This window comes from Marmota flaviventris, chromosome 10 (assembly GCF_047511675.1).
Source record: "Marmota flaviventris isolate mMarFla1 chromosome 10, mMarFla1.hap1, whole genome shotgun sequence".
NCBI classification, from domain to species: Eukaryota; Metazoa; Chordata; class Mammalia; order Rodentia; family Sciuridae; genus Marmota; species Marmota flaviventris.
Window position 1 is genome coordinate 50,497,490 of NC_092507.1, and position 17,585 is coordinate 50,515,074.

Here is a 17,585-nt window from a genome sequence, read left to right on the forward strand (position 1 = left end):
CATTTTAACCATTGTTTTTCCATTAGAAACAAACTGAGGTAGAAATTAACACAGAACACAAAGGGAACAAACAAAAACAAACCAACAGACAAAGTCCTGAAAAGTGTTAAGAAAACAAGTTAAAGGGGTCCAGGTAGAGATCTCTGTAGCACTTCCTTGTCTCTGATGTCGGTGGAGCGAAGGAGTCCTGGTGAAAGAAGAGCAGTTATGAGAACAAGCAAAGGGCCCCACGCACAACACTCAGACAGATAAACACAAGACAAACGGCTGGGGAACAGACACAGGACAAATGACAAACAGCAAGAAGATGCTGGAGAAATGACAAATAGCAGAACAGACACAGGACAAGCAACAATTGCTGAGATCACCTAGAGAGACCTCTAATGGGGCAGAGACCCTGCAAACAGAACAAACAGCCGGCGAACTGACACTGGACAAATGACCAACAGCAGAAGACACTGGAGAAATGACAAACAGCAGAACAGACACAGGACAAGCAACAATCGCTGAGGTCGCACAGGAAGGCCTCCAGTGGGACAGAGACCACATCTCATCCTGCCCCCAGACAGATGAGGCTTCCCAGGGAGGCCTCCAGTGGGCCCCAGATACAGACAGATGAGGTCTCACAGAGAGACCTCCAGGGAGACAATGACAATGTCTTGTCCTGTCCCGGGGAAGGTGTAAGCGACTGTGTCCAGTCTGACCTTTTTCCCCAGAAGAGTCCACTCACCAGAACTGACAGCCTGCAGGAGGCTTTTCAGAGCATCCTAGGACGGATTGGAGTCATCCTTGGAGTGAGGCTGAGGAATGTCTCTCAGGAGCTCCCCTCTACTCCAGGGCCGAGGTCCAAAGGCCCGTTGTTGGAGGCAAATTTGGCATGAGGGTAGGGAAGAAATGGATCCAGGGTGAGCCCCCAAATGTTATAGTTAAAGCTTGTCCCAGGGTTTCATAAACTGACTTCCAGACCACTCACGTATAATCGAATCAAGCCTTTATTGAAGCACACCGGTGGCGGCTGACCAGAACATAAAGCTGTTCCCCTGATCAGCCCCGAACAATTGTAAGGGCACTCCTTATAAGCCTGAAAACTACAAAAGGGATGTTCAGGGTGTCTAGCCAATGCAAGCAAGCCAGGTTACAGAAGCAGGACAGTGCAGTCAAGCAGAGGGAAGCCTAACCAATCACAGTTAGCCCAGTCACCCCAGTTACAGAAACAGAGCACCGTTACCCTAGTTACAGAAACAATACCCCATTGGGTAGTTCCGTGTTCTTAAAGGTTTCTATAGCAAAAGGAAAAGAACATCTTGCTCAGTCATGACTCTTCTACTTGGCATGGTTGTTTTACAGGATGAAGTCATAAAACAAAATGGAGTCACATTTGCTCCTACTATCACACACCCAGTTTATATGATGTTTTTAAGGGTGTTTTTATAGCAAACAGTCCTGGAAGATAGAGGTGGTATCTTCTTCTAAGACATTGCCCAATATAAGAGATAAAAGGATGAAACAGGAGGATCTCAAATATGAGGTCAGCCTCAGCAACTTCACAAGATCCCGTCTCAAAATAAAATATAAGAAAGGACTGGGGAGGGGCTCGGGTTGTGGATCAGTAGTAGAGCACTTGCCTTGCACATGTGGGGTACTGGGTTTGATCCTCAGCATCACACAAATAAATAAAATAAAGGTACTGTGTCTATCTACAAGTAAAAAAAAAGAAAAAGAAAGGGCTGGGATGTGGCTTAGTGGTTAAGCATCCCTGTGTTCAATCTCTGGTATTAAAAAAAAAAAAAAAAAAAAAAAAGGATAAAATCTCAGGCACTTCACAGTTCTTGACAGTTATGCCATCATCTATATTCACTCCAAAGGGACAGGAAAGGGCTGGGGTTGTGACTCAGTGGTAGAGTGATGGCCTAGCATGTGTGAGTCCCTGGATTCGATCCTTAGCACCACATAAAAATAAATAAATAAAACAAAGGTATTGTGTCCAACTACAACTAAAAAATAAATATCTTTTTTTAAAAAAAAGGGAGACAGGGGAGTTGAATGTACCCTATTCATTCCTGTGTGGTCAAAAGTGCAAGTGACCTTTGAAGGGCTCCCCAATATTCTATGCAGAACCTTGTCCAATTCAAAGCCCTGCTAGGTAAGACCACTCCCATGCCCTGTGTTCTCAAGAAGAGGATTCCAGGCCCCAAGGCTCTGATTGCCTTGAATACCTTTGTTGTTCACAAGATCTCTCTTGGTGTGAATCTCAAACAACTTCTACCTAATCACTCTATGAAAAGTTCAGAACACTGATTTTGGGTCACTTTAAACATTTATCAGAGTTGCTTGGGGTAACAGACAGGCTGCTTGAGAAGAGCACAGGGTTTCTGATATTGGAGGTCATGGGCTCAGAGAGCATTATAATGAAGCTGGAGGCTGGATGCCCTGGCACACGCCTGTAATCCCAGCAGCTCAGGAGGCTGAGACAGGAGGATATGAGTTCAAAGCCAGTTTCAGCAATTTAGCTAAGCCCTAAGCAACTGGGTGAGACCCTCTCTCTAAATAAAATACAAAAAAGGGCTGGGGATGTGGCTCAGGGGTGAGTGCCCCTCAGTTGAATCCCTGGTAATAATAATAATGATGATGATAATAATAATATGAAGCTGGAGATCATCTGGTATTTTACAAATTAAAAAAAAAGGGGGAGGAAAAACACTGAGGTGACTTTCAAGTGTTGTTCTTACCAGAGGCAAAGGTACCCAGTGAGTTAGTGGGCCCATGTGTCCTAGTAGACCCTAATGTCCTGACTTCCTGGCTACTATCTTTGTTGTAGGGCCCTTTTGGCTCTAAATGGATGAATCGACACTATCGTGTTAAGTGGAATAAGCCAATATCAGAGAACCAAAGGTCAGATGTTGTCTTTGATATGTGGATGCTAACTTACAACAAGGGTGGAAGGAAGAATGGAAGTTCAGTGGATTAGACAAAGTAGAATGAAGGGAAGGGAGGGGAATGGGAATAGGAAAGACAGAAGAATGAATCAGACATCACTTTTCTATACTTATGTATGAATACATGACAAATGTGACCCATATCATGTACAATCTCAAGCATGGGATCCTAATTAGAGTAAGCTATACTCCATGTATGTATAATATGTGAAAATACACTCTACTATCATGTCTATCTACAAAGAACAAATAAAAATTAAAAAGAAAAAAAGAAAACCAAATATTCAGGCTTTGGAGGCCTAGCCTTCTTGGGTGAAAAATTCTCCATGAATCTGTATGGAATTTCGTGCCTTACTGGCAGACTAAAACTTGAAGGTTTCCCACATCTATTAAACAGGAGAGAGATCTCCTTCACGCCACCTACCTGAGTTGCTTGGATGTTCACATTTCCTTCTCTGAAGAGCTTCCAAACAACAGCCTTGTCTTCATCGGTCTCCGCAGACGCCAAGGGAGTGATCATCATGGCAGTATAGCCAGCTTTGTTCTGGTGGTCGACATTGTAGACCCCTGCAAGATGAGCAACCAGGGATGGAACAGCCCCAAGGGGCCAGAAGCCAGCCTCCACTTTAGCCTGGTCAACAAGACGCTGCTTGCTGGTTAATAATCCAAAGAATAGAGCCACGCCATCCACAGCAGGAGTCACTAGTTTACAATTCTGGCAGCATTTAAAGGTGGCTACCTTTCTTTAACAAGTTTTCTGAGGATACCCAGGAAAGGAGGTCCACAGTAGGCCAGAGATGGCCAAAGGGTCAATGACCATGACTTTACTTCCTAAACCTGAGCATATTACATTATTCTCATTTTACAGATGAGGACTCTGAGAGGCTAAGAAGATGCATAAACTATTCATGTGCAGGTGAAGCAGAACAAGGGCTCAGGACTGTCTGGGACCTGAGCCCATCTGTCACCAGCCACATGTACCCACAGCTGTGCACTACAGGTCTCACTCTCACTAGCTCATGTCTGTATGTAACTCAAGCTGGTGTCTGGGCATGTAAGTCCTTTAGGATAAACATAGAAACTCTTCCAGAAATGACCATCTCACTTGAAAAACAGGGAGATAAAAACACTATAACTTTTGAATAAAACAAGAATCAACCTTTCACAACATAATGAAACACTGTGCGAAAAATTCTCCAACATGCACACACACATTTTAAATTTTCTGTTTGTTTTTAAAAATATAACTGTTTTTGAAAAAGGGTCTTGCCAAGTTGTCCAAGCTGGAATTGAACTTGTGATCCTCTTGTCTCTGCCTCTCCAGTCACTGGGATTACAGGTGGGTGCTACTGTACTCAGCTAAAACTGGTATACTTTTTGAGATGAAGTAGTAAAGAAGAAATGAAAAGAAATTCTTGGTTTGTGGTCCTGAGGCTCTCCAAAGGAGAGGTAACGATTGTGAGACACAGATGTCTCTTACATAAATGATGTCACTTCTCCAGGGTAGTATTGTGTGCAAAACCAAATTGTCCCTGTGCAGTTGCTCATTGGAAAAGCCTAGGTGGCTCTTTTGGGCAAAATAACAAAATTATCTCAGTAGATCAAGACAGTCTTTCTTAGGCTGCCCTCCTCTGTGGAAAAGACTGAACTACAGAACCTACCTCATAGGTTTATTGTGGAATTTATAGTTAATGTATTTATTTATTTTTATTTTTTAATTTTTTTAAAGAGAGAGAGAGAGAGAGAGAGAGAGAGAGAGAGAGAGAGAGAGAGAGAGAGAGAATTTTTTTTTAATATTCATTTTTTAGTTTTCGGCGGACACAACATCTTTGTTTGTATGTGGTGCTGAGGATCCAACCCGGGCCACACGCATGCCAGGCAAGCATGCTACTGCTTGAGCCACATCCCCAGCCCCTAGTTAATGTATTTAAATCTCTTAGAGCATTCCTAACACATAGTAAAAGCTTAGTGTTAACAATGGTCATTCAGAATAGTATTCTTGTAGATTAGGAATTCATCAGAAGAAATCTAATTTATGGAACAATGTCAATTAGGGCTACTTACAGGTTCTGTGCAAGGAGAGAACCCAGCATTTGTTTGATATTCCCTCTGCTCCACCCCAAGCATTTTTAAGAAGTGTGCCATTGTTATACCTGAGTGCCAGTGGATCTGCAAACCTTGGTGTGGCTGACTCATTAGCAGTTTTTCCTCTCAAGCCCCTCTGACCATGGCTGTGATTGAGTGGGTTACGAACCTTGAATGATAACCCAGTGCACCACCTCAGAAGCCTGTCCTGATTAGGAGTGAAGGTGGACACTGCTGTGTTAACAATTTTTGTTTTTACCCCTACTTTAAGTTTGCTTTAAGATGTGTGAATAGGCCTCAGGTTACCAGTGCTCTTATCTCTTCAGAAACATGATGTGCCCCACCCTGGAGTGAGGTCCTCACCAGGGTCCCAGAAAAGGGCTGAGGATCCACATTCATGCCACATGCTTCTGAAAGGCTCTCCATTGAGCATGCTCTACCTCAACAAACTTGCACCACTAGGGACCCAGCTTATGGAGGTATACTCTGTGGTTCTATTCTCAATAACAATGAGTCACAGCCGGGCTGGTGGTGCACACCTGTAATCCCAGCAGCTCGGGAGGCTGAGGCAGGAGGCCCGCGAGTTCAAAGCCAGTTTCAGCAAAAATGAGGTGCTAAGCAACTCAGTGAGACCCTGTATTTTAAATAAAATACAAAATAGGGCTGGGGATGTGGCTCAGTAGTTGAGGGTCCCTCAGTTCAATCCCAGGTAATAATAATAAGAAGAAGAAGGAGGAGGAGGAGAAGGAGGAGGAGGAGGAGGAGGAGGAGGAGGAGGAGGAGGAGGAGGAGGAGGAGGAGGAGAAGAAGTCACTTTCTGTACAGCACTTTACAGTTTGTAATGTGCTTTTCATATGCTTCACAATGGCCTCTGAAGGGAGCCCAGGTTTGAGAGTGTGACAGATCTATCATTCTCAACACCCTTTCTACTGATGAGAGAAAGTAATGGCATTTTGGGCCTGTTCTCCACAACCCTTTTCACCCTCTATGCTAGTATATCAAAGGGGAAGCTTCCAAACCACCATAAAGTTGATGAGTATTGGCTGGATGTCTAATCAATGGTAGCAGAAATTTACAGCACCCAAATCTTAGGGTGTCTGCTCGCTGTCCTGGCCTAGCCCACCTAGAACTCCTAATAGGCTACAAGTCTGGGAGCTACTTAAGACAGGGCTCCATGTTACTGGTCTTTGGATTCTTCACACACATATTAGGTGCTCTCAAAGCCTCAGAGTATCCCTGTAAACTACTTGAGGGTAGTAGAAAAAGTCTAGATTGGGAGAGTGACAGATCTTGGTTTGAATTCTGGCTTTGTGACAGATTCTGGGATCTCAGCCAAATTTACTGACATCTCTGGGCCTCAGTTTCCTCACTTGGAAAATGCAATTAATATCTGTTTCACAGTCTCCACAAGGATTGTATATGTGAACATGCATGTCATACCTAAACCAGTTTCTGGGATGGGGAAGACACTCAAAAGACTCTAGCTACTGTTCTTCATGTTCTCAACTGAAGGCCCAGAATACTGGAAATGGTAAGTGGAATACAGAGGCATGCTCCACTGAGCCATGTGCCTCCCTCAACTGAGCTACCATGTTGATGGTACCCAGGAATCCATGAATAACTGAAATCAATAACATTGACTCAATCTTAGAACTGAAATTTAATTGCTGGGGATTGAATCCAGGATCTTGTGCATCCGAGGCAAGCACTCTACCAACTGAGCTATATCCCCAGCAACAATGGAATTTAATTTCTTGATGATGTGAGAATTAGATAGAAGTTTAGGCTATTTTTACATATGTCACCTTTCCGGTTTGGAAGAGCCTCAAGGCTGCTTAAAAGAACAGTGGAGAACTGGAATTACACTGGAGTTTAACTGAACTCCGCAAAGTTAAAAAGGGCCATGGGCTAGTGATGGGAGGAAGAGCTGCTTCAATTAGGACATGGGTTCTTAACCTCAGCTGCACATTAGAGCACTTGGGGTGGGGGTTAGCATTCCCAGTAGGTGGACTGTCTCCCAGACTAATTAAACCTGAGTCTTCAGGATGGGGATCAGGATTATTTATGCTCCCGCACCCCAGGAGGGGCTCAGTCTAAGCAGGGGAAGCAAATACCAGGGCCTTGAGATGGGCCTGAGCTCAGCATGTTGGAGGGAGGTGAGGCAGGAGCTGAGGTGGACGAGAAGGCTGAACCATGATCTAGTTCCTCCAGGTTTGGGCACAGAGGGGGACTGTGAAGGGCATTTAAGCTGGGCAGCAGCGTGACCTGCATTAGGCTTGGAGATCAGGCTGATCCTCCTCCTTTGCATGTGAACTGGTGAAAGCACAAAACATGGTTCTTCATGGACCAGAGGGTCACACACCAGAGGAAGTGAGAGCAGCAGCCCACCTGACAACCTGCTTCATCATTTCTGACGTTTCCTTCACAGAAACTACAACAATGATGCCACCCCCATTCGCGACTAGTGTTTTGTGTGACTTAAGTTTGCAGGATCCCCACTTTTTCTGGGCAGTCTCCCGGACACACCGCCTGCTGGGCTAGATGCCTCCTTGGGCTTCCACAGCATCCTGTGTTTCCTTGACTAATACAACTGGTCTTGGCACGTCAGCATTTCTCCCTTGTTTCTTGAGGTATCTGAGAGCTAAAGGTAGGGACCTTGATCTATTTGACTTTTTTTTTTTTAATACCCACCACCTAGCATATCGTTGGCATTTAATAAATGCTGAATGAGCGATTTAGAAAATACAGTCATGTGCTTAGTGACATCATAGATGTTTTGACTTTTGTAAGTACTTTGTGGTGTCCCATAGTGACAAAAATTGTCTAATGCTGCATTTCTTAGAGGTATCCCTGGTTGTTAGGTGACATGTGACTGTAATTTTCCTTCTTTCTTTCTTTTTGGCACTGGGGAATGAACCCCAGGGCATTTTAACACTGAGCTACATCCCAGGTCCTTTTAAAAAAATCTTTTCTCTTAAGACAGGGTCTCACTAAGAAGCGGAGGCTGGCCTCAAAATTGCAATCCTCATGCCTCAGCCTCATGAGTTGTTGGGATTAGAGGCATGTGCCACTGTGCCCAGCTGTATGACTATATTCTAAATCCAATGTTTAAGTCCCTAGACTACAGAAGGCTTGGTTCATGTTCTTTATCAATAGACTGGTTGTTTCCCTTCATTGCCCAAAACTTGGGTTTGGTTTGCAGAAATTAAAGGAGAAACATTTTAAACACATACAATTGTACTAGTTTCAGTGTCATGGTTCAGGTTAAAGACCTTCCTCAAAGGGTCCATGTTCCCCCAAACTCCCAGAAACCACCCAGAGTCCTGTCCCTGGGGGAGACTAAAGCCAAGTATATTAAAAGCAGAGGTTCCAACAAACCAGCACGTCTGGCAAAGAGCCAAACATGTGCAAACCCAACATGGAGTTTTAAAGGACCTTGGAGATTAATTCCCTTGCAGAAGAACAAAAGCCAGATGCTTCCCCCTAGAAAAGAGAGCACCGAGGACAACAGCAGGAGAGGTAGCAGGGAAGGCAGTCAGAGCTTCACAAGCGATGCTTACCCACCGTTAACCCCAACAAACTGAAGGTTCTTTTTGGTCCCATTACCTCCTGCATGGAAGCCATAGTCTTTCTTTTTCATTATGGATTTAAGGCTGGTCGGCGGGGAGCTCTCTAGGTAGATACAACATCACAGGTTAGAAAGATCTTGGAGTAGCAAAAGCAGGGCTTTTCCTTTAAGGGGATACAGGTTACAGGTATGTGAAAAGGTAGACAGGGACAGAAACCAGATAATGCAAGTCAAATGTTTTGGGGACTTTGGGCAGAAGTCTGGCTTTCTGATGACTGTCAATAGAATGGTTCCTGTTAATGATGCCCCTCTCTATGTGGATGTGTAGAGAGACTGGAACATTCTCGCAGGGAACCACATGCACATGTCATTGTTGTCCCTATGTTATGGCTAGGAAATCTGAGACTCAGGCTTCCTTGGGGAATGGCAGAGCAGGAATAGAACTGAGGTCTGTGGACTCATGGTCCAGTACCCTTCTCCATTCAAGCGCACCTCAGAAGTCCTTTCTAGTTCATGTGCACATTGACATTTGTGATATGGGGGTAGTGATGACACTGGAAACATGTGAGCAAGAGCACAACCTCATGCTGTGCTCAGTGGTATGGGAGGCATTTCCCAAGGGACAAGATAGATGGGAACTAGCACCAAAATGAGAAGGCAGCCAACCTGTGACCTGTGGCAGGAAGCAGACTTGCATGCTGCCCACTGAGCCAAGCATGGTAATGGCTCCACTCTCCTCAACAGTGAAGAGTGTGAGATCGGTCAGAAGAGGAGGAGCTGCTCTGGCCCATGTGAGCCCCTGCCCCCATGCATGCGCACAGAAAATACTCAGTGAACAATTCCCAATCTCTATATAATGCTCATCCAAAACCAGGCTAGAGAAAACCTCTGATGTGGGAGGGCCAGAAAGGGTTTTTCCTGTTCCAGCAGGAATGCTAAAGCCCAGGAAACCGGCAGGGAGTCTGGGGGGAGCACCCAGGGCAGGACCACCCTTGGCCAAGTCTTTGCCTTTGTGTGATGAAATGAGAACAGCGCCCCCTCTGGGTAGACCCAGTGCTGCAGGCACATGGTTTGGCAAAGGGAGCGTGGGCTGGATTTCAGCTGTTATTTGCCCTCCCTGGCTGGCATCTTTGTGGCTGACACTATCTGTACAGCTATATGTGGTGGCCCTGCAGTCAGCCTTACACCTACACAAGGAGAGTAGAGGTGCGGCCCCCATGCTTACATAGGTCAGTTTTTATTCCACTAGGCTCCTGGAGGTGCTAAAATCTTTTTAGAAATCTACTCATGTAACCAAAACCCCCTTTCCCTTGGATTTGTCATATAAAGGAGAAAAGGTTCCCTGCCTTGGGCACCAGTATTTACCGGTTGGAGGGGAGGAGGGCGGGGCTGCAGGCTCCTATGGGGGAGTCTGGGCTGAGTAGGCAGACAGCAGCTGGTTGAGGGAGCTGAGCAGCTGGCTCTGGATGCTGCTGAGCTTGGAGGCAGGCTGCTTGATGGCGCTGGCCAGCTCCGGGTACCCGTGCTCCAGGCAGCTCCACTGCTCCTGCAGGAGCTCCTGGATCTTTTTCACATATTGCCCAATGGTGGCATCTGTTGGAGAGCTTGGTGGCCTTCCTGGGTGCTCCTTCCCTGGGAGCTCCTCCCTGGACCCTGGGGCAGCCTCTCTGTCACTGCTCCGTGAAGAACCTTGTGCTGCCCTGGCCAGGCTCTCGCCTCCTGCCTGCAGGCCTCCCTCGTGCTCAGAGCCTGCTTCTTCAATCCTGAGTTCAGTGGGGAGGCAGCAATGTAAAGGGTTGGCAAGGACCTTCTCAGGTCCCTGTGGCAGTGAGAGCTGGGGCGGTAGCACAGGCTCTGTCAGTCTCTGACCCGCTCGAGTGTGACCATTTTGCCCCCATAGGAAGTCATTCTCCTCTCCCCCAGCCCCCCGGCTTTCAGAGTCTGTGATGCTCAGAAGGTTGACCCCGATGCTCTTGTCACATGACTCCCCTGGGAAGAGGCCACGGGGAGGGTCAGTGTTCACCATGGCATCAGCCTGGCCCTGGGCATCTCTGGACGTCTCTTGGCTAAGCTTTTCTTTCAATTGGGCTACAGTGCACTCCAGCTCTCGAATCCTCTGTTCCCGCGTCTTGATTTCCTCTTCCTGCTGCTGAAGGGCAGCTCGGACCTGGGTCAGTTCCTTGGTTCTGCCAGACAATTCACCCTCAAGGGCTGAGACCCGCTCCTCCAGGATGGAGATGCTGTTGGGGTCCACCAGGGCAAGGCCCAGGCTTTCCTCAGTTACCCGGATGCCGATGCTTCTCACATCCAACTCTATGGGCGGCGGGGGTGGGATCTCACTGATGTTGAGCTCGATTTCCTCAAGAGGGAGCTCATTCTAAGGGATGGGAGATGGCAGAGGTGGGGGGCTGGGTGTTGAGGAGCAAGGAGTGAGAATGCCCTCTGCTTCTCTGGTTTGGGGTTCGCCTTCCACATCCTCTAGGAGTGCGTTCTGGAATGCGGGAGGAGGCCCTGGGAGAAACAGGTGATTTGAAGCCTTCACTTCCCCCACTGCAGGCTCAGCCCCCTCCTGGACTAGCTCTGGGAGCCCTGCCACCAGGTCTCCCAAATCCTTGACTGTCACTTGGGCGACATTCGAGGGCTGGAGCTGTGAAAACCTGCAAATCCTTCCGCTGGGCCAAAGGTGCCATACCAGATGCTGCTGTCCCCCTGCAGAGGAGGGAAGGCAGGAGGTGCTGGAAGACCCGCGCTTTAGTTTGGCTCCTCCGAGGCCCTGTTTTGGGGCAGCGTGGCTGGCATGCTGGAGCTCTCAGAAGCTGGGGCCGTCCACTCCCAGAAGTGTGCTCGGCTTCCTCTGGAGCAGCAGCCTCCAGCTGCCTGGAGGCCTCCGCCAATAGTGCCTTCCTATGATAGCTCACCTGGCTCCCGCTGGCTGAGGCGTGGGGAGGATCATGGCAGTGATTGGGTTTGCTCCAGTGTCCTGGGTGACACCTTCCTTGGAACTGCTGGAGACCAGTTTTGCTGGGGGATAGTAACATGGGGGTGAGCCCCACTGTCAGGAAGGCTGAAATTTCAGGGCAACGTGCTAAAATTTGCTCTTCTGTGGATAGCAATTCTTTAGATGGTGTTCCCTTTCTCAATGTCATCTACGTACTTGAGGAAGTCCAGGTCCAAGTGAAAGCCATATGGGGTTTCCACAGAGTATAGGTGGCTCCTTGGAGGGTCTTTCTCTTCATCCCCCAGAGAGAACTGGTCTTTGGCTGAGAGGAAGAAGAAGAAGGAGGAGGAGGAGGAGGAGAAGTGGGGAGAGGGAGAGGGGGAGGGGTGGAGGAGGGGGCAGTCGGGAGGAGGGGGGAGGAGGGGGGAGGAGGGGGAGGGGAGGGGGAGAAGAAAAGTTAACAAAATTTACAGGGTGATGAAACTTAATATCTGTGATTTCAACTTGACAATGTCACATGAGATTTCTCCCAAATGTTCTAGCCTCTAAATAGTGCTGAGAAGATCACAGTCCTTTTGGCTGTACTGGGAAACCATCTTATTAAAGCAATGTGTATTTAGCCAGTGCCTGCAAGGGAACAGGTAGAGGGAATGATTTCTAATTTGCAGTATGTCATCTCAGATGATGTGGAATCTGCCTGAAGACCAGCGAAACAAATTATCTCACACCTTTTTTTCCCGGTTGGAGTCATGTAACCATTGAAATGAAGTGGCCAGGAACTGGCACATCAGGGGGACTAATTGGCAATTATGGATATGGAAGGTTTTGAAGGATGAGATACACAATTTTCTCAGCATAAAAAAGAAACTTGCATTACTCAAATAAGAATTAGTAAATCTTGCTACACCGGAGATATCAATGAGTTATGCCCTCTACATTATTGAAGCTTCCTCCCATGCCAAAGCATCCAGTTACATGAAGATCAGAGAGAACTGGAACAAGTGAGCCTGCATAGCTAATGCTGTTTCCCCCTGAAAACTGCTTAGTGCTTAACAAGTGATCATGCGTAGCTGAATTCCACTTTCAAACACCATGGCCTGTAAGGGAATACATTTTTCGTAGGTTGGAAAAAAGGCAGGAAGGGAGAAGGGCCAATAAATGTCAAAAGGAACACAGGCTGATATTCTCCAAGAGATATGGACCCTGTGGACCCTGTGGCTTTTAAGGCAGCCTGAACTATGGGAGACACCATGGGGAACTTTGCACCAAGGTGCCATTGGGCTCCATGCAACATCGACCTACTGGCCCCCACAGAGGCCTCTAAGAACAAGTCAGTCCTTCAACTGTTGGAGTCCCTAGGGACTTCTCTCCAGGCATCCTCTTCTTCAGGTCAGAAGAAGACCAGGTTCTTCCAGCATTCCTCATGTGGTACTATTACCTCTGACATTCTGCTGAGTATACTCTGAAAAAGCTGAGCTCAGAAGAGGTTCAAAAAACAGATTCTAGAGCTCCATCTATTTCTCTGCTCCTAGTCTTGCTGCATCTCATCATCTGTAAAGTGGGAAAAATAATATGTAATATAGCATTATTATAAGGCCTAATTAATGAATAATGAATATTAGGTGCCTGACACAATGCCTAGCACATAATAAACACCTGATACCTGCTCAGTAGTGATTATCTTTGTGGAAGACCAAAATATTGAGAACTGAGGCCCCAGGATAGAAATCAACTTGTGTGATTCACTGTTGCATATTCTGAGTCTACAAGTTCTTTGTGACCGATTCCTTAGCTCTAAAGGGAGGGGGGCCCTGGGTGGAAAAAGTAGCATAGCAACAAAGTAGCAGTAATTCAATTCACTTCCCTCAGCCATGATTTATTCAGCTCCCATGGGTCAGTTGCTAAGCTAGGTCTCAAGAGCATAAGGATGAGTCAGGTATAGCTGCCCTGCCCTCCAAGGATTGATGTGATCCAGTAGGAGCACTGCCACACATACAGTACAGCAGGGTAAGGGGTGCCAAATCAGGCTCAAGGTACAGTCTTCCCTGACTTATTTTTCCAGTTTCTCTAAAAATGATTTTCTTAAACATGGAAGCTAATTTTGCCTTGGTAAGAGAGAGTAGAAATCACAAAAGTGACATAGGACTGGGTGTTAAATGAACAAACAGGAATTTATCAGGAGAATAGGAGGGTAAAAGATATTCTACCAGTTATCTCCAGATGGTACCATCAATTCCTACCCTCTTTAGACAAGCAAGCAAATTCCACATTGAGAGGTGGAGTCTGGTTCTCCATGTCTTTGGATCTGGGCTGATCTGTGACTGCTTTGACCAAAAGAATATGGCAGAAATGATGCTGAGAGAATTCTATGCTGGGTCTCTTAGGATGCCCAGTTGGTGGGAAGTTGGCTGCCTTATGAGTCCAACTTCATTTAGGCTGCTGAATGGTGAGGAAGCCCACAGAGGGAGACGGGTCCTGCAGAGAAAGGAAGAATGATGTCTCACCAGCCCCCAATGATTCTAGCCATCCTAGCCCAGGTGTTAGGCAGGAGAAAAACAGTCACCAACTCAGCTGGGCACAGATGGCACAGGCTTGTAATCCAAGGGACTCAGGAGGCTGAGGCAGGAGAACTGGAAGTTTAAACCTCAGCAACTCAGCAAGACCCCATCTCAAAATAAAAGTGTAAAGAGGGCTGAGGCTAAATATCAGTGATAAAGTGTGACTGGGTTCAGTCTCCAGTACTGCTAAATAAATAAACACACATAAATAAAATTCACTAGCTGTCATCCAATGTCAACTACAGGAAAGTCCCCAAGTGAGGAGCACTCAGTTGAATCTGCATCAATATTAAATTATGGTGGTAAACTACCAAGTTTCGGGAGGGGGGCGGTTGTTATCCTACAATAGATAGCCCGGACAGATATTCTAGATAGACACCAGTATGTGCAAAGACATGAGACATGGAATTGCATAGTGTGCCAGGGCTCTGTAAATGCAGCTCATATGGCCAAGAACCTAAAGTGTGGAAGAGAAGAACAAGGAGCAGAAAAAGAAAATTGGAAAGGGAAGCAAGCACCAGGTCATGGAGCAACCTACATACATGCCAATAAGTTTTGATCTTATTCTCTAGGTAACAGGAGTCACTGAAGGGTTTTAAACAAGGGAATGGGGGGCTGGACTTAGCTCAGTTGTAGAGTGTGAGCTCAGCATGCATGAGGCCTAGGATTTGTTCCCCAGCATCCCAAGAAAAGATTAAACAAGTGTGATTTCAAAAGGAGCATCTTGCAGAGGACTGTTATTATTATCATTCTGTGCTGCTAGGAGTTGAACCTATGACCTTGTGCATGCTAGGAAAGTACTCTGCCCCTGAGTGACACCCCCAGCCCTCTCAGAGAACTGAAAGAAGGATAAAACTAGGGACCAGCTGGGAGACTGCTGATGTGGTCAAGGTCAGAGAAACTAAAGGTAATGGAGGGAAAGGGACAAGATGAAAAAAGGTGCAAATGATGGTGCTACCTGGGGCACACTGGGGCTTGATTTTCCCTGAGAATGATGATAGATTAGGGCTGAGCTCTTCCCATGTGCCTGCCTGATAGCTGCTTCTTCTGGCTAATGCCACATGTGGGCCAGGTGGCTCTCTGTGCTTAGGGAAGTATAGTTGCCTCCCAAAAATGAGACAAAGCCAACTAGACATATGAAGACTGAACTCGTGAACATGGACACAACGGAGCCTGCCAGCCATCATTGCTGAGCAGAGCCACAGGCCTGTGGGCAACTATGTCACAAGCACGGTAGGGAACACGATTGCATTGCTGATGATCTATACCATGGTTCCTGTTGGGTTTTAGAAATTCTGTAGCAGCTTACTGGCCTCCAGGTAGATAAGGAGCAAACACTCTTTCAGCACCCCCCAAAAACTCCTTATCACTTCCCTTTCACCCACACAGTTTTTCTTATACCAACTACATCTCCCCTCCACCCCAAAGCAGCAGGCTGGCTTCTTCAGTAAATGAGAGCAATGTTTCCAATTACACTCAGCTATATTCTTAAGTCCTTTGGTTCACTCAGAAGCCTCCTGGAGTACAAGGACAGGCCAAATCAGAGAGGAGACATTTGTCTCAAGTTAAGTGGAAAGCAGATTTATGACCCAGAAAGCAAAGACCTCTCCTAAAGGAGAGTCTGCATTATTTACCCTTATTGCCTCTGTTCAGTAGAAATGCACTGATTTGCCCAGAGGCCTCTGGGAGCAGGTTCAGAACACAAATGCAATAATGACATCAAGTAAGAAACAGAAGGTTAAGAGGCAAAATCTTCCACAGGGAGGCAAGGGGAACCAAAGGAGTCAGAGAGTAAGCAGTTATCATGGATGAGAGGTTTAATAGGCACTTTCTTAAACCCGTCCTCATGTGCATGCACACACACACACACACACACACACAGAGTCTCACTCGTGATCCATCACGCTGCCCTGGCTGCCACGTGCCACTCTTCAGCCCTTTTCTTTTTCCCAGTGCAGGCAGAATGTTGGACCTCCATGATGGAGCTTGAGCTGATAGGCAGGGAGACCCAGCCTCACCACATGCTCCACTCCTGTTAATTCTACCTGGTGACAGGTATGCAGGAGCTCACAATTCCAGGCATGGGGCCAGGACAAGAATTAATTAGGAGAACTGTCTGTAATCAAAATGACAATTGGATCAGATAAGCCAAGCATAGCTAGGCTGGCTGGATTTGAATTCTGGCTGTCATCTCCTACCTGTGAGACTCTAGGCAAAGTATTTCATTTCTCTATGCCTCAATTTATCCATATATAAAGAGGAGATAATAATTCTTAGAATTGTCGCAATATTAAGGCTCATGGCACAGAGTAGGTAATCAATGAGCATCCTAAAGGTAGTGGAATGGTGGGGGGCAGGGGGCTTGGCTCTGAATAGGTGGGGGAGGATTTACTAAAGATTCTCTCCCTAACTCTGTGAGGACTACAGCCTCAGGAGGGAATGAGAGCCCAAGGAAATAATTCTGGAGAAAAAGGAAAAATGAATTTTTGGGGAAAAAAGAGTAAGATATAGGAGGCTTGAAGCTACCCGGAACTGTCTTTTTCTGAAAGCAAAGCCAAGGAGTAGATGCCTGGGAAGGATGTAAAACACAGCCATCAGCCTCAGAGTCACACACAGATGGGAGGAAGAGGGCTGGGAAGGGACAAGGTAAGGAGGAGTGCCACAGAATCATCTGGAGGAACAAAAGAAAGTTCAGCAGGTGACTAAACCAATTAGAGGCACTGAAAGTGAGAAAGAAACATTCAAAAGTCTGTAATCAGTGTCTGGAGGAAATGGGAAAAACAGAAACAGGAGAGAAAAATGGCTAAAAATAAAGCCAGAAAGAACGGGAATTAAGTCAGCCTCTTCAAAAGGCCAAGGCAGCCAGGGAGGCTTTCCTGCTTGGCCTTTACTCTGAGATGCTGTGCATGCAGAGAGGAGCGCCTCTTGGGAGCTGCTGTGGGTACCTGTGGAGATGGGTGATGCTGAGGATGCTGAGCAGGGAACAACGAGGCCAGGTGGCAGGATGACAGGCCCCCAGGCACTAAGGTATTAGCTGGTGCTCTGTGGGACCACTTCCAGTGATGCACTGCAAAGACAGCTCTCTGGGGAGAAAGGTAGGCCTTTGAAATATATGGCAAAGCATCTGGGAAAAAGCAAGAGGCAGCTCTGCAGCTGCTGTCTGCTCCCTAAGTCCTGGGCGAAAAAGGGGCATGTGATGCCACGGGTATTACAGGCTCTCCTATTTCTAACACCAGGTGATCTGGAAAAAGAATTTCATCCGAAGTCAGAAGATCAGGGTCTAGACTATGACCTTCAGCAATATTAAGGCTCATGGCACAGAGTAGGTAATCTATGAGCATCCTAAAGGTGGTGGAATGGCGGGGGGGTGGTGGGTAGGAGGGAAATATGGGCTCAACTGCACCATCTGTTGACCTTCTGGGACAGCATGCCCACTTGAGATGTGTTGAGAGCCACATTTGAGTTGGAATGGCCCCTGGCATTTTGCCAGAAGTAATGGT

At 46.7% G+C, this 17,585-nt stretch overlaps 1 protein-coding gene across 1 annotated transcript; it reads right to left on the bottom strand.

The window, feature by feature from the left end:
- Positions 1-380: 380 nt before the first annotated feature.
- LOC114083590 (KN motif and ankyrin repeat domain-containing protein 4) lies at positions 381-13,822 on the bottom strand. Its single transcript, XM_027924871.2, is given in 8 exon segments — positions 381-458; positions 3,361-3,503; positions 8,586-8,693; positions 9,955-11,223; positions 11,226-11,396; positions 11,399-11,541; positions 11,543-11,849; positions 13,768-13,822. Coding segments are annotated over 8 exon segments (2,274 nt in total).
- Between the last annotated feature and the right edge of the window lie 3,763 nt (positions 13,823-17,585).